The sequence below is a fragment of the Corapipo altera genome, unplaced genomic scaffold (assembly GCF_003945725.1).
Source record: "Corapipo altera isolate COAL_440 unplaced genomic scaffold, ASM394572v1 75, whole genome shotgun sequence".
NCBI classification, from domain to species: domain Eukaryota; kingdom Metazoa; phylum Chordata; class Aves; order Passeriformes; family Pipridae; genus Corapipo; species Corapipo altera.
The window spans coordinates 10,682,057-10,701,960 of record NW_020884887.1 but is presented as its reverse complement, the minus strand read 5'-3'; the positions used below and the strand labels follow the sequence as shown (position 1 = coordinate 10,701,960).

At 52.5% G+C, this 19,904-nt stretch overlaps 2 protein-coding genes across 5 annotated transcripts; one reads left to right on the top strand and one right to left on the bottom strand.

The window, feature by feature from the left end:
• Positions 1-128: 128 nt before the first annotated feature.
• DCTN4 (dynactin subunit 4) lies at positions 129-12,419 on the bottom strand. 4 transcript variants are annotated; one of them, XM_027643434.1, is made up of 14 exons: positions 12,248-12,419; positions 10,890-10,960; positions 10,301-10,479; positions 9,354-9,397; positions 8,474-8,581; positions 7,879-7,899; positions 6,911-6,984; positions 6,453-6,565; positions 5,047-5,156; positions 4,015-4,088; positions 3,566-3,620; positions 2,980-3,087; positions 2,481-2,578; positions 129-2,306 (listed from the first exon to the last, which is right to left on the bottom strand). In XM_027643434.1, the coding sequence occupies exons 1-14, from the start codon at positions 12,380-12,382 to the stop codon at positions 2,093-2,095; spliced, it is 1,404 nt and encodes a 467-aa protein (XP_027499235.1). In that variant the 5' UTR covers positions 12,383-12,419; the 3' UTR covers positions 129-2,092. The 4 variants fall into 4 exon arrangements, with proteins under 4 accessions (XP_027499235.1, XP_027499238.1, XP_027499237.1 ...); XM_027643437.1 differs by lacking the exon at positions 12,248-12,419 and adding an exon at positions 11,277-11,975; XM_027643436.1 differs by lacking the exon at positions 12,248-12,419 and adding an exon at positions 11,283-11,974.
• Positions 12,420-13,874: 1,455 nt separating this feature from the next.
• On the top strand, positions 13,875-15,724 carry SMIM3 (small integral membrane protein 3). Its single transcript, XM_027643425.1, has 3 exons — positions 13,875-14,002; positions 14,694-14,875; positions 15,223-15,724. Exon 2 carries the CDS (start codon positions 14,695-14,697, stop codon positions 14,872-14,874), a length of 180 nt encoding a protein of 59 aa, XP_027499226.1. The 5' UTR covers positions 13,875-14,002; position 14,694; the 3' UTR covers position 14,875; positions 15,223-15,724.
• The last annotated feature ends 4,180 nt before the right edge of the window (positions 15,725-19,904 follow it).

Sequence of the window (19,904 nt, the reverse complement as noted above, 5' to 3'; positions counted from 1 at the left end):
GACCACCGGCACCGGGGGGGGCGGGGGGGGGCGGGGGGATCGGGAAGGGGGGGGGGGGGGGAGGGGGGAGAAGCTTCGCTTTTTTGCTTTGTTTAAATAATTAAATTATAAAGAACCAGCGCAAAGAATCCGAGAGCCACGTTGTGTTTTATTGAAGGTCACTACACGACGTCAAGCATAAGGCAACAGGCGCCTTGTCGGGGAGCGGGGACAGAGGCAGGGATGCACCGAGACACCTTTCCTACCGCCTACAGCACCTACGGGGAGGGGGGAAAAACAACTCGCCGAGCTCATCAGGCCGCTCAGAACAGCGCAACTCAATGCACCTTGTGTTTGTAGTGAGAGGGGCGCAGGTTGTGTTGGCCTGCAGCAAACCCCAGGCCAGCACCAGGGGGACAATGGCCACCAGCCCCAGGCACAGCTCAAGCCCTGGGCCAGCCACCAGCTCGGCTTTTCGTGTCGCAAGTGTAGCAGCTGTTTTGGCTACTGAACAGGAGAAGTTGCGGCCAGAGGTGCAGTGCTTTGTTATCTGGACAGGTGAAGCCGCAGCAGGCACTAGCACTATACATTAACTACTAACTACAAGTCTCAAACTCATGCTGTACATCTGTGTGTAACCTACACAAAGTTACAACTTGTAAACGTGATGCCTCACTGCTTTGAGACCTGCCCAGGATCGGGGCTGTGGGGTGGGAGTCTCTCCCACACACCACAGCAGGTTTCTTGCACTAAGGGAGATGTTTTGGGTGCTGCACCACCACCTGTGGGGAGCAGGCAGCCTGATCCTGCCTTCCCCTGGAGAGGATCTGCAGATCCAGGCTGGCAGAGCCATGGCATGAGCATCTGGAGTGACACAGCCATGGCTGGCTGGCACTCAAGCCTTTCCCAGCAGAGCAGCACATCAAAGCCCATCAGATACGTTTAACTAAGGTCAATAACTGAAGTGGGAATGCTCTGCAGGAAGAGCCATCTCACCTGCCTGCATTAGCCACGCACTTACTGGTTATGCAGTGTCCTGGATACACAGCTCTTAACCACCCATTTTAGTCTGGGCTGCAGCCAAATTACACACCAGGTAAGTGACCTTGTAGCACAGTGTGTGTAGTTAACAAATAAAGACTTTCCACCTTTACACCTCCCTCACACCCACCCTAACTGGAAAAACACAGAGGATGAACCCAAAAAACACCTTTGTGGGTTTACAATTACCAGAACTAATCTTAACTCTCCAGGTTTCACACCCTGATAACTGTGATCCCTAACAACTTATGGAGCTGAAGACTGTCAGGCAGCCTCTCCAGAGCATTCCTGCCTCAGTCAAGAGGTGCAGCAGCACCTGAATTCCCAGCTTGCAGTGTATCCTGCTGCCACATCCACCTGAGGCCCAGCAGGCCGACAGCAGGCTCGGTTGCCAGTCAAATCCATGAACACTACAGTACACTATGTTTAAAGTTCAAAGGCAAACTCATCAACTCCTTTGTGAAAACAGATCTGCCACCTCAGCTAAGCAAGCTACATATGCCAGAGGGGTAGGGCTGTACATCCCAGTGCCCCACAGCTGAGGTATCCTACAAGGAAGCAGAAAACCAAAAGAAAACATTGTGCTGCTGCCAGTAACTTGCCAGTAATGCAGCAGACACGGCCACCTCTTAAAATGTTGGTTTGGGAAGGGCATAGCTCTGGGTGAAAGAGAAGTTGTTCATTACAGAGCATGGAACATCAGGGAAAAAACGGTATGGGTTCTTTTCTGTGGATAAATCCAAATTTAGCCAAAATTTTCTGTTGATAGAGCCAAACTCAGCGCAAACCTGGAGAAAGGGAGACCTTTCTCTGTGCTCTGACACGTGCTGCAAGTTAAACTAGCCTGTAGCAGTGAGGGGAAGAGGAGTGGTGGTTAGTGGGCACTACGACAAGGGGAGAGAGAACAAACCATCCCAAACCACAGCACCCTCAGCACCCTCCTTGAGGCCGGCCGGGGCCTGTGGCACACCCACACATCACAAAGGAGCTCTGGCAGAACCTTCCAGCAGGTGCTTTCTCAGTGTGCCAGTCCATCCTGCGCCAGCCGTCAGGGAGCAAGCGTTGGGAGCCTCTACGGGAGCACGGGGCCGAGGCTGAGCTCCACGTGGTGGGTGAGCCAGATGACCTCCGAGGGGTGATCGCCTTCCTCGTTGGGCCGGATGGGAGCAGTGAGGTTTCTGAACTCGTGCTTCACCTTGAAGCTCACGGTGACTTCGCCCTCTTCTTTCTGCGGGGTGACCTTGATGAAAACTCCCACCTTATTGGCTTTTCTGAAGGCAATAACGCTGCAAGGCGGAACACAGAGGAACACTGGGTCAGCCAAGTTCTCAAACCATTGTTCAGAGAGGAACAATGCTCTGAGGGGGGAGAAAAACACACTGAAGACAAAGAGGAGAGCGAGTTACTCCAAGTGCCAAGTTTTTAAGGGAGATGATCCCCACAGGACAGACAACACTCACTCAGGGTCATCCTGGAAGTCTTGAGGCTCTGCCAGCTCATCATATTCTGCCGCAGCATCTTTGCCAGCCAGAATAAGCTCCTTGGGAGGAACAGACACCTGAAACAGAGCAGGGAGAGAAAGAGGCCTTTCAGCACTGATCACCAGCTACACTGCAAGCAGGAGAGGGCCCTCCCCTTTTGAGGGCTGCTTAACTACAGTTTAACAGAAAAGTGATTCATCCTCAGCTTTCCTCTGCTCTAGGACCACTTTATTACCACCCTGCCAGTGAAATCATTAATTTCTCCCTTGGGTTCTGGATCTCAGTGAACAGACACAATTTCAAAATACTTTATGAGCTGCTGTTTACATTGGTGACAGTCATTTAAGCTTCAAGGAAGGAAATGCAACACACTCAGCAGGGGTTGAAGGACATATGAAAAGTGTGGCCTGTGGAAGGATGAATGGGAGTAGTAAGCCATGGAAGAGGCTTGGGCTCACACAGCAGGAGGGTACAGTACCTTGGCAGTGCTGTTGATGTTGTCAGGGTCTCCCTCCTCACACTCCAGCAGTGTGACATGTGTGACGTTCTCCACAGGATTGGTCAGAGTCAGAAGGACTTGGCTCTCCTGAGGAGATTCAGGAATCACAATTCAAGAAGCAACTGTGCTAAAATTCATTGTTATTGTCAGCACCTCCATCTTCCGTGACCAATCAACGCCTTCAAAAACTGTATCATATCCTCTCAAGGGATGGACAGCAACCACCCCCAGTCTGTAAGAAAGGCACCAATGCCATGCAACACTCTTCCTTAATATAAAAAATATGTATTTTTGGAATCTAGCCAAGATCTCAACTCCATACCTTTTATTCTTCAGATATTGGCAAGTGCTTGTGAGGCCAGATGTCACACTGCACAGTAATCTACTGCTGCAGAGTGACAAGTACAGGCAGTGTTCCTCTGACCACTCCCCTAAACCCTGCACCCTCCAAACTGAGCGGAACCCTTAGGGAACAACATCACACGGTGTCACCTTCCAAAAAGATCCCACATTCACAACTCCCCACTGTGTCTCACCCTAAGACATTTCTGGAAAAGCTACTGACCTTCATGTAGCGCAGGTTGGGAATAGACATGATTCTCACTTCAGGGATGTAGTTACTACAAAAATAACAAAGCAAAGGACCATAAGAGACTGTGTTGCTGTCTATAACTCACCTCCTGAAGCAGAGGGAGGTATTAGAGCTATCAGAGCTTGGCTTACATTAAGAGGAAAAATAAAGTGCCCTGCTGCTGTACAAGCCTAATCCTACAGACCTCTGCTACTGTTTGGGGCAGGCACAGCATGCAGTGGTTTTGTCAAACTGCTGAAATCATTACTAGATCAGGAAGCAAACCTTTCACAGATAAGCTAACTATATTTTAAAAGGTGATTACACCATCCTAAGAGATGACACAATCCTACAAGAGGTCAAAGCAAGAGTACCAAAAAAAACCAAAACCAAATAGAAGGCATGAACTAAGCTGTTGTCCCCAGTCCCCATATCTTACTTACACAGCAACCAGCTGGATCTTGAATTTGATAGACGTTGGATTGAATTCTGGTTTGCTCAGGTTATGTTCACATTTCTAGAGACAAAGATATTTCAGTCAGCACCAGAAGACAGTCTGCAGTCACACACTGAGGAATCAGAGCCACAGGCACAGTCCACCAGCACAGCACATATAAAAACTACCTCAGGTGCATGGAGCCACCACTGTGCTCACTTACTGATACTCCAAAAATGTCATATCTTGCACTACCAGTGCAATCTCAGAAACACAAGACTTGGAATTTGTCTTAAAAACACCTGGACACTGATTGCAGAAGGAAGGCGGCACAAATACCTGTAAGCTCTCAGATCTGTGCTCCAGAATCCAATAAAAAAACCAAATAGCTGGAACTCCTGATCTCCTCAGAGGCTACTCTTCAAATACAGGATCACTCAATTACTTATTTCTGAGAAAATAGTCTGCATTTGCAAAGCATTGTGCATCTTAAATACTTATAAGAATACTGGTCTATCACTTTGGGAACTAGATAAATATCCCTGTATTACTGAGAAAATGTAGTAAATGCCCTACAGTAAGTCAACAGCAGAACTTGGATTTAACTCCTTCCTGTCTTCACTTCCCAGCTCTCTGCTTTTATTCTTTTAAATACCCTCTTTCTGCCTCCACTCTAATGCTTCACTGCCACTGCACTGCCTCTCCCTAATATTTTCTTTGCTGACTTTTGTCTTTAGAAACAGCAGAATTTTTTTATTTCTGACTGAACTGGCAGCCTTCTCCAACTCCTTGGCTAGGCAGAGCACTAGCACAAACCCATCTTTGTATATTTTTGTCCCCCTTTCACAATCTTCATCACACCAGAGATGTGACAGACTCCCTCACCTCCTAGCGCTGTTTTCAGTAATTTGGCCGAGAACATTCAACAACCAGAACCGTCCGAGCAGTTTCTTTTTTAAAAGAGAAATACACAGCCCATTTCCCACCACCCAAGTTCTGAGAGCCTGGAAAAGGCAGGTTTTTGTCCCGAGTTCCCTACCCGACAGCGCAGCGAGCGTTTGATCAGGAGGTGTTTGTGACGTGGGTAGAGCTGGGAAGCGCAGATGGGCTGGAAGTCAGGCTGCAGCAGGCGCTGACGCAGAGTCGTCACTGGGAGCACCACAGAAAGCAAGACAAAGAAATGGCTCAGGTGCTGAAACTCGAGCTAGATTAGACTCTACATATGCACCTCGCACTGTGTGCAGACATGCCACCATCTCTAAGAAATCTAATTTCACCTGCACCACATAATTCACAAGCCACTCTCAACTGCCACTGTTTCTAGCAATGAATAGAAAGGCAAGAGCTGCATAAAGGGCTGCCCTGACTGGGCACAGTAACATGAGAGCAACATCAGTGCCAGCTCAGGAGAAACAAGGGACTCTGATCTCTCTTCAAAGCTGAGCTGGGATGGAAACAGAGTTTTGCAGTCATCTAGAACATAGTTCTTTCCCCTGCAAGGGCAAATGAGTTTCACAGCTTTGTTACCCTCACAGCTGGGTGCTGCATGAGCACAATACACAGCTTAGCAAGGGGTTTGTGTAACTCAGACTCACACATAAAATTAGTGACAACATAGTTCCCAAGGCAAGGAAGTCCCAGCAGCCAAAATCTCCCATGGGTTTCTCCCCAGAAACAGGCTCCTCACTGTTCCCAGTGCCTGAGAGGCAGTGAGCCACCTGGCAGCCTTTCCCTCACCATGGAAGTTGTCTTCTTCACCAGCATTAAACCCTCACAGTAAGGACAGTCTCATGGCAAAAGGAGACCAAGATGATCTACTCCTTCCCATAAAGCTTTCATTAATTAATTGATATTGGCAGACTTTGTAGGCCTGCAGAACTACCCAGAACATCTGCCCTATGTGGAGCCATCTCAGCTGGAAGCCCACATTGCTCCTGTTTATCTTGTTTACTCCAAGTTTCACTGATCAATTTATGGTATTTGTGGATTAAATCATGAGTCAGGTAAACAACTGGCAAGCATACACAAGCTGTTCCGAGCCAACATCAAGGCAATGTGCAATTGTTACTCAACAGTCCAGTTTTGGTTCCAGCTCCCCAGCAGCTCAGTTATTTCCTTAGTTCCTGCTATTATTTGAAAAAGGATGTCAGCTCTTTTCTCCATCCAAAAGTTGATGCTTCACACACACAGAAATTATGGTCAGCAGGAAAATAAAACAACCCTTCAGAGGCCTGAAGCATCTGGCTCTGAGCTTTCCACACACAACATGAAGCTGAAGTTGCATTCAAAATTACCATTTAAAAGGTCACACATTTCCCACAGTTTCAATCCCAGCATAAAAATTACCAGAAGCTTGGGTCATTAGGAACTTCATAGACAGGTTTGTAGGCACTGCCCATGTTATAAAATGTGAGGGCAAAAAGTGACAGTATACTAAGGTGTTACCTTCTGTCAGATTGATTGGTCTTGTATAGTAATCCTCGGGAAGAGGCTCCACTTCTTCCACTGCATCAGCTGGCTCGATCTTGATCTCCTTCTGGTCTTCTCCTTCTTTCAGGCTGAAGCAAAATAAGGGACAACTTGGTCATAAAATATGGCATGTGTGCTCTGACAGCAACCACAGTAACTGCATTCCAGCACAGGAGGCAGTGAGAGTGAGATTGTAAGACAATAACTGCACAAGGGTGTGAGCAGTCACTTGTTCCTATGGAGAGAAAGCAACACATCTGGCGCTGCTGCACAGAGATGCACGAGGACTTGATGTCTCTCCAATGCTCGAAAGAAGAAATCTGCTCTCAATGCTACCTGCTAATATGTCCATCATCTTTCTAAAGTTGCTGTACTGCTCTCTTGCCTACACCTCCAATCCTTCCCCAAAAGGTAACCCCAACCCTAAGACTCACGAGAGTCCAGCGAGGGCACTGATGGGCGCTCCGGGCCTCTGGCGCTGAAGCCTGGTTCCAAGGCCATATTTGTCCTACAAGGAAAGAAGGAACTGTCAGCTTCAGGTCTGCTTCCTACCAGGACAAAAACCCTGCTGCAAACTCATCCTTTGAGCTGCATGACAAGCATGGGGGGATAAGCAAAGGAAAGCAAAAGGAAAAGGTGTTCAGTGCTTCCCAAGATACTTTCTTCTGCTTAAACTGTTATTAAGGAGAAAACAATTCCCACTGCACTGTAGGCAGGGAAAGATGGATGTGTGTGGCTACTGCTTATAAAGCTTTTGCTCCTTACTTACATCACCAGCCTGCACTACTGACACATTTTCCCTGATCTTCTTTTCAGAGCAAACTCCATGACAAGTAGTGTAGAACGAGAGCTCAGCTGCCAAAAGAACTGACTTGATGTGGCTATGCATCCATCTGAAATGCTCTGTAGCACTACTAGAAGCAGCTGGAAGATTCAAACTCCTACAAGTCTCATTACCTACACGTGCCTCAGAAGGAGTAGCTGAGCTACTTCTCAGCTTTCTAGGGCTGAGCTGTACACAGGGTGCTTGGAGGCAGATATCTGCCTTGTGGGCAGGACTGAAAACCTGAATTCTCACGAAATGAGAAATGTGAGCATCAGCCTACTCTAGTGATTTTTCAAGGGTGAGATGATTCATGTATGTGGTACCTGACTCAGACAAGCTAGGTAAAGGACTGGTTTTCAAGTGTACATTACTTACCCAAAGACACTGCCCTGTTTCTAAAACTAACAAAAAATAGTTTTGTTACAACTTTTACCCTCTTAACAAGTTAGCCTTCACCTGTGTTTGTTCTAGGCACACCCAAGCCAGAGGCCCTGAGGCAAGGTGTACAATCTGCTACTCCCCTTCAGTTGGTACCATGAGAGCTTTAACACCAGCAGAAACTGTGAAAAGACTTACCACTACGTGTATAGTGTGTTGCTGTGGAGAGCCCCCAAAATAGCAGCAGGTAGCAACGGAGACAAAAAATGCAGCCATAAGACACAAGCAAGGGCACAGAGCAAGCACAGTTAATCAAGAAGTAGCAAGCAAATGCAGTCACCCAGCTAAACAAAGTAAGCGTTTACCTGCCAGTTACAATAAACAAGTCATTCAAGCCACAACCAAGTCTTAAGGTCAGTATCAGTCGAGATTTCATGCAGAGGAAGTGCCAGACAATGCTGATCTATCTGTCACTGAGCTGTGGAATGAACTGTCCCGAGAAAGAGCTGCCACTGGCATTGTGGCTGCAGTTGCACTGCATTTCACTGCTGGAGAACATATTCCTTGGTATGGCAAGCGTAAAGCCTCCTGGCACTGACAGAGAGGACTGTCAGAGAGAGGGGGGCAATGGGTGTAAAACTACTCGTCCCTAAAGAAGCCCTCATTTTCTTCATGTTGTCCTCAACTGAAAAAAGCTGGGCAGGCCTACTGTGCTCTCAACTATCTAATTTTCCAGGCTGAGGCTGCTGCCCATCACTTTTGCTGCTCTGAGGGGACAGCACACCCAGCTCACCGAAAAGGCCAGGGGCACGTAGTTTCGGCGTCGCACCAGCTTCTTCCGGTCCCGCTCGATCTTCTCCTTCTGAGCCAACTGCTGGTAGTACTCAACCAGCTTGTTAATCTGCAGGGATGGAAAGGAACGGGCACCCAGTGTAAGGGGAGCAATGTCAGGTCAGCTGCAGTGTTTGCTTGTGAAGTAGCTGGGGTCGCTGCTTCTTGTTTCACTCCGTTCCCACTACCTGCTGTATTGTGAAGGACACACTTCAAGAAGTCTGTGTGTCTTAACATGTCTTAACCCACGGTCTGGGTGACAAAACGACCCTCCCTTGGGAATGATGTGTGTTGGAGAGCAGTTTCCCAGTTCTCACTTTGCAATTCAGCAACTGAGACTTCATTCGTGGATTTGCCGTGACCAGACAGAGTAATGTAATGTGGCCAAAACCTACCAATCTGGATTAGTGGAGCAAACAGCATCTTTAGCATCTTTTCCCCCCCTCCCCGAGGCTGGTCACATTTAGAGTGGAGCCCTAACGGGTGACAGGGAAGGGTGTTAAAGGTGCAGCTGTGTTTTCCAGATCCTAGACACACTCTTGATTGGAAAACAGCTTTTTCTCACATACATACTCAGCATATTCACCGGTGGTGTTTTAACAGCACTATTAGATAGGATGTTTTCAGCTGAGTTTCTTCTCAAAAGGAGATTTTATACTGCGATATCCTCAGGGGAGCCTCTAAGAGGCCTTCCCTCCATTGAATTCAGTCAAGGGAACTGGAACTGGTATCTGAAGGATTATATAGATGCAGAAAAAGTGATTGAGAGGGCCTGACACCTCTAACAGCTCTTTCTTGGGCTGATCCATCTCAGCCCAAGCACAGCCTTCCTGCTCACTCACCCTCTGTGTGTGAGGATTCTCCGGCTCCTGCCAACCACCACTTGCTGCAGGAGGAAACAGAAAAAGCAAAGTCCATGGGAGATTTCCAGACTCCATCACACCCCCCACTCAACTATCTCAGTGTTACTCATAAAATATGACATTGCCTATTTTTGCTACACTTACCACTGCAATTCTTTAAGTTCATGCCTGTACAAATATCCACCTCTTAAAGCTTTTCACGGGCAGTTTTGGGCTGAAGGAGCTTTGGCAGCTTTCATATTGTGTTTTTAAACAAGTGCTGTTTGAGAGACACTCAGGACAGCAGCTAGGAGTTATTTTACCAGCAGGTACATGACTTTATGTGTGTGTCTTGTTACTGGCTGCCACTGTCTCTGCATTTCCAGCTCCCAGTCTTCAGTTACATCAACACTGGAAGTCAGAGAATCTGCTTGGCCTACTCAGCCCTGTTTCTGGAGCCTGACAGATATTTTCTGTTCATCTTACATACCAAAAATGGATGAAAGCTTTGTTCCAGTGTGAAGAGAAAAACCAAGTACAAACACTGACTAGCAACCTCAGAATAAGTCACGGTGCACAAAAGTGATGGAAAATAAATTACGTGTTTATGCTGTCAGACTGAGTAGCTTCAAAGGCTCTGAAAGCACACAAACAAGACCTCAGCTGTGGGGAGAGCACACTAACACAGCCCCTCGTTTGACAGTTTTCTCACTAGTCAGGTAACAAGAACATAGAAGTGGGTCACACATCCCACTAACTCAGCTCAGCTCTTCAGAGGAGACTTCAGCAACAAACCACTTTGCTGTGAATTTCTAACTGTGACTCCAACCCTAGGCAGATCCTAAACCTGTAGTACAGTCAGGAGCTTATGTGATTATCTGTTCACCTTCAAAACACAAACTGGGCTCCTGCTGTAACTCAGTTCTCTGTTTCTGACTGTCCCTTACCTACAGACTTGTCTGCCATCCCGACATCCCGGGAAGTCCAGCGGCAGAACCCACAGGCCAGGTAATAGGCTTTCTTCATGGTGGTCTTGGCCGGGTCGTCGGGGAGCGGGGCGGGGATGCTCGTGGCACGGGTGGAGAGGGTGTGCATGCAGCAGGGGCAGTCAAAGCAGTTGGCACACCTGCAGACAACCACACAGCGCTCTGAGAAGGCTCTGAGGGAAAAGCTCTCAACAACCAGATCAACGTTAAACCAACCGAACTTTTCCTCGAGGGAAAAAGGTCACCAGAGCCACCGGGGGAAGAGGAGAGGTTCAGAGTCAACTTCAGAACGGCAGCAGTGAGAAACACCGAGGGATAATAAAAACCTCTTTGTATTATGAGACAAGTCATCACAAAAAAAATAAAAAAAATATCCATGAACAGCACCTGATAGATCATGGAAGTGATTTATTCCCCAACACAGACTCAATGGTAAAAAGCACCGATGTAATTTTTGAAGAGTTTCAGACAGACACATCAGGTGTTGACTAAGGAAGGAGCTGTTTAAAATAGGGAGCCTCGATGAAAATAAAAGTCAAAGCAACCTTACCTATTCTTTTTCAGCTTGGCTTCAGCTGAAGGCATGTTTTCCAGGCAGCTGGGGCAGTAGTGGGAGTCCACCTGAAGGAGAAGGCAGTCACATCACACCTGTTACCTGGCACACCAGGCAGCACATGGCACCTGCCACACAATTCAACAGGGATTCATGTCTGGCAATCCCTGGTGCAGCCAGGGAAGGCTTGAGGCATTTTATGGTATTCAAAATCTTAGCCTGTTTCAGCCTGATTTTGTTCTTTAATAACATGAATCAGAAGGTTTCTTAAATCAGAATGGATTAAATTACTCCATCTTGTGAGAAAAGGTCAGCCTTTAGCAGCTACCAGAATTTCATTCTGCAGCTTGAACCACAGGTTTTAACATGTTATTTTCTACTTACACCTACATTTTTTCTGTCCTTGCCGTTGCACTGCTCAGATTTACATACAATTCAGAACGCTTTTTATCTGTCTGCTGTCACATCGAATTTTGTCAATTAAAACAACAGCAGCAAGACTGGGGGCCCCTTCTTGAAGAAGAATTCAAACTGATTATTAAACGTGGACATGCACAATGACTACACTCCTCACACCACAGTAAATCCATCATGGATGCAGCCTGGTGACAAATCTACTGTTCAGAGGCCTCAACCTTTCCTTAAAGACTCCTCTTCTGAGATCAGGGCTGCACAGTCATTCTTTCAAGGCTTTCCAAATCTATCTCAGTTTCTTAGTTCAACCAGGCTTCCACAAAATCAATTCTACCGGTTTGACTATGACGGTTTGTGAAGCCACAAAGCCTCCACAGTAGAAATCACACTGTAAAATAATGTGGAGTGGTGTGCGTGGGAGGGGCCTTGCCCCTCCCCGGCCGGGCCCGATGGGGACGTGTGTGTGAGGGGGGTCTTGACCCTCCCGGTGGGGCCCCGCAGAGGGGTAGGGAGGCCCCGGTGCCCCAGACCAGTCCCACAAAGGTTTTAGGGGGTCCTCGTTGCCTCAGACCGGCCTCACAGTGGTTTTGGGGGGTCCCCGCTCCCCTCGACCGGGGCTGAGGGGGGGGGCACCTTCCTCACGAAGGGGAGCCGCCCCGTGCGCTGGCCTCGGCCAATCACAGCCCGAGCTCCGCCGACGGACAGGCGGCAAAGCCAATCCAAAGCAAAGCACCGCCCCACCCATCACCCACGGCCAATCGCCGCACCCCATGCACCGCTGCGCCCACCCTCCTAGAAGCGCCACCGACCAATAGAAAGGCAGAAAGCGAGTGAGCGGCGAGAGAGCCACCCAATCGGTACCCGCTCTGCGCGCATCGTCCCGCCCGGTCCCGCCCGGTCCCGCCCGGTGCGCGGGCGCGGCGCTGCCGGGACGCTGTTACCTCATGCGAGACGCACTCGAGCGAGCGGAGCTCGCTGCAGTAGCGGCAGAAGTACAGCTGCGGCAGCGGTGCCCGCAGCTCCTTCTCGCCGCGCACCAGGTACAGCACCCGCTCCGACTGCAGCAGCGACGCCATCTTGAGAGCGGGCGGGCTCCGGCCGCGCCGCCGCCGCCTGACGTCAGCGCGCCGCCCTGGCCACGTGCCCGGGCGGGCGGGGCGGGGTGTCCCGGGGGGATCCCGGTGCAGGGACATCCTGGGGACCGGGGGGCTCCAAACCCCGGCCAGGAACAGACGTGGGGCAGCCGCAGCTCCTCCAGGAAACCTGTGCCAGGCCCCCGCCACCGTCATAGCCAAGAATTCCTTCTTAATATCCCATCTTGCCTCTGACAGTGGCAAGCCGTTCCCCCTTTTCTCGTCCCTCCGTCCCTTGTCCAAAGTCCCTTTCCAACTCTCTTGGGGCCCCTTTAGGCACTGGAAGGGGCTCTAAGATCTTTCCAGAGCCTTCTGTTCTCCAGGTGAACACCCCCAGCTCTCCCAGCCTGTCTCCAGGGCAGAGGGGCTCCAGTCCATGGAGCATCTTTGCAGCCACCTCTGAACTCACTCCAGCAGCTTCACATCCCTCCTATGCTGGGGCCTCCAGAGCTCAATGTAGTGCTGAATATTCCACACCCCAAAGGTGGTTTCTCTTCAGTCTCATGGCCGCTAAGACGGGGTCCTGACAAGAACAAACATTCCCATGTCGTGGGATCATCAGGAAAGCATGAGGTCTGTGAATGCTGTGCTGTGTGGGCAGAGCTTCCATCAGCAAACCACCCCCAGTTTGCTCTTGGATACCCCGACCGAGCACTGGTCACAGCCTGGACTGTGGCATGAATCCCTCATTCCCACCCCTGTGCTCATCCCTGCACAGCACCTGGAATCAGTCCCTGCCCTCTGCCCACCACTGGCAGCTCCAGAGGAAACCCCTGTCCATGAGGATGTGCCACAGCTCGAGATAAAACCCCCACATGCTCTTTATCTGACAACAGCAGCTGGAGGGGAGCACTGCTGGGAAGGCAGGGAGGAGGCTCCCTGCCTGTCCTATGGGCCCAGTAAGGTGCCTGCAGGCCAGGGGGGTCTGAGAGCATGTGGGTAGGGGGTTTCCACCAGGAGGTTTCCCTGGGAAAAAGCAGGAGTGAAGGATGCAGTGCATAAGTCCCACTGTGTGTGACACTGAGCTGGTGTCCCAGCAGGAAAATCAGAGCATCCCACCTCTGCTTTCGCCATTCGGCATCACGGATGGAGTGGAATGTTCCAGTGGGCAGTGGAAACGCTGTTCCCTGTCTCTGCCCGGATCCCTGGGGAGTGCCTCCCCCGGGCCTCAGGGGCAGGTGAGACCTGTGAGCCCTGCTGTGGCAGGAGCAGGACGGGGCAGGGGAGAACCCTTTGTTAAGGGCTAAGAAGTTAAATGTTCCCACGGTGCCGACCTGACACCTTCGGGTTCGTCTCCAGATGGTCTCCCCCGGTGGGACTCCGTCCTGGCTGGGATGAGGTGGAATGTGACCTTGCTTTAGCCTGGTGAGGAAAAAAAAAAGTCCTGACTGCCCTCCCCTCTCGTCTCCTTCCTTTTTTTCCTTCCCCTTCCCTTTCCCCTTCCCTGCCGCCCCGCGCGGGCCGGGCGGGGCCAGGCGGAGTCTTCCTCTCCGGACGGGATCCGCAGCTGCCGTCGCTTCTCGCCGGAGACGGAGCCCGAGTCGGAGCCGGGCAGCGCCGCAGGTAAGAGGATGCGGGCAGGTCGGATGGGCAGGGCATGCAGGGGGCAGGCAGGGCAGGTAGGAGAGGCAGGGCATCGGCAGGGCAAGTAGGGCAGGCAGGGCAAGGGCAGGGCACAGACAGGGCACAGGCAGGACAGGCAGGGCACAGGCAGCTGACGCCTCTTCCCCACGGCATCGTGTCCCCCACCCCCAGGGTGCCGGAGCGGGACGGGAGCGCAGCCGCGGTCCCTGTGGAGAGGGGGTCCCCGCTCTCCGGCCCCTCCGCCCCATTGAGCTGTTAACTCCGTGACTCAGCACGGAGTACAGGTGTGGGGGACACACACACAAGAGGCTCCCCAGGAGGGAGGGGGGCTCTGGCTGACCTGACCCCACCATTTCCCCACGCGATGACCCACCGGTGAGTGACCAGCGGGATGCCCTGTTATGGCTTTGCTTTATCAGCTCCTTTAACAACGGTAGCAATTAATAGGGAAGTTTTTCCCTAGGCTTTCATCCAGTGCTTTCAAAGCACGCTGTAAATCCTGGGGCTAAATGAAGAAGCCTTTACCAAAGGCTCTCAGAGGAGCCCAAGGTGAAAGCTGGACCTGGCCACAGCTTGGAGAGAGCAGCGGGTTGCTCAGAGCAGCACAGGGGTTCTGGCTGTGGGAGGGATGGAGGGGGCTGCCCCATCACCCCTTGCCTCTCCCTTGCAGAATGGACCTCCCGGAACTCACAGGTCCTGCCGCCCTTCCCAAGCACATCCTGGACGTCTGGGTCATCGTCTTGATCATCCTGGCCACCATCCTGGTGATGACGGCGCTGGTGCTCTGCCCGGCCACCGCCGTCATCATCTACCGCGTGCGAACTCACCCCACGCGCAACGGCATCGTGTGAGGTGTGGGCACTGGGGCACGGCCGGGCAGGGGGCTGCGGCCACGGGACCCTGTGCCAGGGACCCCGCAGAGCCCGATGGGGCACCCTGAGAGCTGGAGAGACGGGCAGGAGCCGGGGTTGGCCAGCACTCGGATGCCTGCCCCTGTGCTGGCACCAGGCTCTCGCTGGGTGAACCCACTGCCTCCTGTTGCCCACCGAGCTCACCAGGACCACGGGGGAGGTGGCAGCACAGGCAGCAGCGGGAGAGCAAAGTGGGTGACTTTGTGGACGTGTCCAGCTAGAAACAACTTGCTGCCATCAGACAGGAAGGCTAGTCTTGCCGTCACTGATGATCCCATCTCCTTCCAGGCAAGCAGCAAGGAGTGGAAATGCCCGACAGAATTATTTCTTCTTCGGAGTCCCAGCTCTCAGGGTGTTTGGAAAAAAGGGTCAAAGCGAGATGGATGTGGCTTCTGGTTGCGAGTTTGAAGGCTTGGCTGAAAGCATCTGTGACAGAGCCCGTCCTGGCTGCACAGCAGACGTGCAGCTGGCACTGGCTTCTCCTCTATCCGTTATGTGCTGAAATTGTAGGAAAATGTTATGGGGCTCTTGGTTCTTCTGGGTCTTGCAGGGCAGAGGAGTGTGTGCAGCTTCTGCCAGCCTGTCTGCCTGCATGCTGGCTGTGCTCCCCGCTCCCGATAGCGAGAGCCCTCACTGTTCACCCAACACACCGGCCCCACTGGGGGGGTCTGTGCACCTCTCACCTGGGCAGGTAAAGTGGGAGGAGCAGGTTTGTACCTAATCAGTGGCAGGGGATCATGTAAGTTCTTGCATTGCTCTTTGTTATGAAATAAATGGACTTTAACCTACACATGAGCATGTCGTGTGGCTCTGTTCACACTACGGGTGGCGTCTGGGTGCCCGTGCACAGGATCTGAGATACTTTGCAGCCTCTCCAGAAGCCCTCTCTGTGCTCCTGCACAGAGACCTCCTGCACTGTTTTGGCTCAAGGTGCTGGGGTTCTGTCTGGCCTTGGAGCCTGGAGGCTGCAGCCCTATACAAGGCACACTGCCAGCCCAGCCCCACGCTCTGGGAGGGCAAACTTCAATTGGGCAATGGTTGTCAGACACCTGGAAGGATCCCTCAGGACTTTCTGAAAGTGGTTATGGCTGCTTTCCTCCCACTCTGGTGACCAGCATCGCTTCCCCACACCAGCCTCGTGCCGGGGTCAGTGGGGCAGGAGCAGTCCTGGGGCTGAAACGGTGTCCTGGTGACTCATGGCAGGAAAGGTCTCAAGTAACAGGATGAGTCAGGGATGTGGGGAAACACTACGGTGATGCTGGTGGGAATTGTTCAAATCCCATTTTGTTTGCTGGAAAGAGCAACCAGCCCTGCAGTGTTCAAATCCTGTCTCATCTCGTGTGGCTTGATCCGCGGCAGCTGGCATCTGATTCGGGTTGGGGCTAGAGAGGCAGGCGATTCCTGGGGAAGCAGGACCTTGGGCAAACACCTCCCATCCCGAGAAGGGAACACAGCACAGACCCTTGTGAGCTGAGGAAATGCCTGTGCTGCAGCCACAGGCTGTGGTTGTGCCGGGAGGAAAGGGATGCGTATTCCTTGCCCAGCCCAGAAAAAAATTTCTGCTTCGAGCTGTTGACTCTCTTTCCCTCTCAAGTTGCAGAATTTGAGGCAAATAACTAGAGTTATTTTCCTGTTGTTCCTCCTCTCTCCCTCCCGTGCTGGCACGGTGCGGCAGCAGCTGGAAGAAATTACGGATGTGCAGGGTGGGAACAGCCCCAGCTCTGCTTCCCTTCCCCCCCCCCCGCCGTGCTCCACCTCAGCATTGCTTCCCTGGGGACACTGTTTGGATGGCCAGCGGCATCTGGCACCAGGAACGTGAGCTGAGCAGCTTCGCTATGAGAGGAATAGGGAAGAAGCCACAAACATTGGAATGGTTTGAGAAGGAAGCCAGGTTTGGAGCAAAACACGAGGGAAAGTATGAAACACCTCCCCCCCACCCCAGCCATGTAACCATGCCCAGTGCCTGCTCCCACCTCTGTGTGCCCCTTGGAGCAGCCAAGGGATGTGAGAGGTTTCCTTTCATGGTATGAGTTTTCTGGAGAGTTTCAAGTCCGTGGCAAACATTTCCAGGAAAGGCCTTGGAAAGAGGGGTTTGCCTGTAACAACAACAAACATGAAGTGAAATGGCAGCTGGGGGAAAGCAGGGAGAAGTCAGGACATTTTTTAAATGAAGATAGGGAAGAATGGATATAGACTGAATTTCCAACACATTTGAGTTGGAAATTCCTCCTCCAGGATGGAGTAAGATAAGCAAATTCTCCCACAGCCCTGGCTTCAGTGCCTGAACATTGCTGGAGCTTAGAGGCAGTGTTTATGTGGTGTTTTGCCAAGGAAAAAAGCCTTTTCCTGCCTTTTGAGGAGCAGACACTGTGGCAAGCAGGCATGATGCAGGCGCTGAGGTGATTCAGCGCCCACTGGGATACTTTCCTAGAGGTGCTGGAGTGTGGCAGGAGCTGGCTGCTGGCTCATGGGGGCTGCTGCTGGGAGATGAGGATGGGGCAACCCTGGCAGGGAGCGGGGTATGGGGGATTTTGGCTCTCACCTTGCCTGTGAGCAGTCCCCCTTTGTGGCGGGAAGGTGGGTGGGAAATTGAGTCAGTGGCATTTCTGCAGGGGGACAAATCTTACCCTGGAAGAGGAAGGGATGGCAATGGGGAGGGGGGCAGCAACCAGGCCAAAGCCTGGGGGGCTGCGAGGGCACTCGGGGAGGGGGGTCCTTACTTCAAAAGGTGCTGGGCACCGTGCCCAGCAGGGAGGCTGCCACGGAACCAGGGCAGTGTGCAGGAGCACATGGGCTGGGGCAGGGTGGCGGGGGCCGGGCGAGCTGCAGGCTGGCAGTGTGGGGAGGCCTCGTGCCCAAAGAGCTGGGGCCTCTCGCCTGGCAGAGCTTGTTCTGCTTTTGCCTGCCATTGCACACCTAGAACAAAAGTTCAGAGGCTGCCCTGGGACTGATGCCATGTCAGGCTGCCAGAGGGAAGCTGCACTGCTGTGAGCCAGGGCAGTGCTGCCTGCTCCTGCTCAAGCTCACCACCACCACCACCCTGGCACACTGCTGGCCTGTCACTCTACATGGCAGAAACTGCTTGATCAGTTCTGGGACAAGTTCAGCCAGCAGCAGTACATGGTCCCCACCCCTGCTTTCATGCTTTCTGTGCTCAGCTGTGGCCCTGCAGCCTGGCACGAGGTCTCTGCAGCCCCTGGCACGCAGCTCGGGGACAGCCAGGGAGGCTGGTGGCAGCAGCAGTGTGGTGGCCACGGGGCTGGAAGCGCCTGGCCTCCCACCCCGAACTCCTGCCAAACATCTGCAGCAGGCGGGGGCTGGCTCCTGCCCAGCTCTGGTGGAAAAACAACCAGGGAAGGAGGTTCGTGCGAGGGTCAGCCCGGCCAGCGCGCCTGCCATTGGGAGTGGAGGACCCCAGTTCTGCAGGATAGAGTGACACACTGCCCTCAGACAGTGTTGCTGGAGCCCCTGGCACCCTCAGCTCTGCCATGCAGCCTGGGCATGGCAAGGCAGAGCATGGTGGGGACACTGAGTGACATACCCAGGCTGCCGTGGAAGCTCAGTGACAGAGAGGGTGTCCATCAGCTGTGGCTCATTAAGTACTCCTCCATCCCCCACCTCCACCAAGGATGATTTGGCACCAGGACCCAAGGAGAGGGGGCTTGGAGAAAGAGGTCCCTTATTTTTATTTTGATTTCAAGAAAACTCAGTTCTGAAGTAGCTCAGCCTTTCCCTGTGCAGGATCAGGGACACATGGAAGGGACACAACCACACAGTGCCACCACTGCACAAGCCACACTGCTCTTCCAGCCACCAAGTCCTTATTAACCAGGAGAAAGCCACCAGGCAATTAGGGGACATAACTAGAAGTGGGTGGCTGTTCCCCTGGTGGGAGCTAGTGGAGCAGGGAGCACAGCCCCGAGCAGCTCCTCAGGTCTGTCCCAGCTCTGTCCCGGGAGGTGGTTCAAGCCCTGGTCAGGCTCAGCAGTGTGAGCTGGCTGGGGAGCAGGGCACTGTGCCAGGCTCACACTGGTCCCTGTGGGCTGCAGGATGCAGAGAGGTGCAAGCAGTGTGTTGGCCAGGAGCTGCAGCCCCATGGCCCTGTGGCCCCAAATCTACCCAGAGCCTGGGAAGTGGCTGGGGAGGGTCAAACCCCTAATAATGGCTCCTACAGGTTCCCCGGTTTTGGCAAAGAGCTGCCTCATTCCCCCACATCCATGAGGGTCAACTGGAGCGTCCCTGTGGCCAGCCTGGTTGCTGGCACCTTCTAATGGGCTCTGGGCAATCTCCAGGCAGCAGTTGAGGACCTTGGGGGTTTGTCTGAACCTGGAGAAACACTCCAAACCCCATGCCAGGGCAGGGCTAAGGCACTTCTCCAGTAGCAGTGCAGGTTTAAAGCTTTTGGGAATGCTGCCAGTGACGGAGGGACCCACAGCTGCCCTTCTCCATAGGTTCCCTGGGTGCCTGAAGGATGCACCCAACTCCCAGCCCTCCCACATCATCTGAGGCTGCATTCGGAGCCAGACAATATCAGCCTTTCCAAGGACATAGTGTTTCTTCCGGTGAAAAACATGGTTTGGGAGATTGCTCCCAGCCTCCTCTTAACCCATGTCCTCGCTCCCCTTCCCTGGTGATATCTCCAGCAGCTGGTTTGCTGACACTATCATGGCAGGGCTGGCCCTGCTTTTTTGTAAAGCCAAACCTCCTACTGGCACTCCTGGTCTCCCCAGGGCTCACCCACTGCCACCCCATCCTGCCCTGCATCCCAGACCAGCCCCCACCCCAAACCGCAGTTTCCTATCCAGTTAATTCTCCCATCAAATGGTTTTGTTGGGGGATTTCAAGGAATTTACACCTCACCAGGGATATTTTCCTTGGAGACAGCCCAGGGTAAACGTTTGCATTTCTTGCCTGTGCAAACAGGACCCTGGAAACTCCTGCCCCTGGGGACACCAAGGGCTAAGGGACAG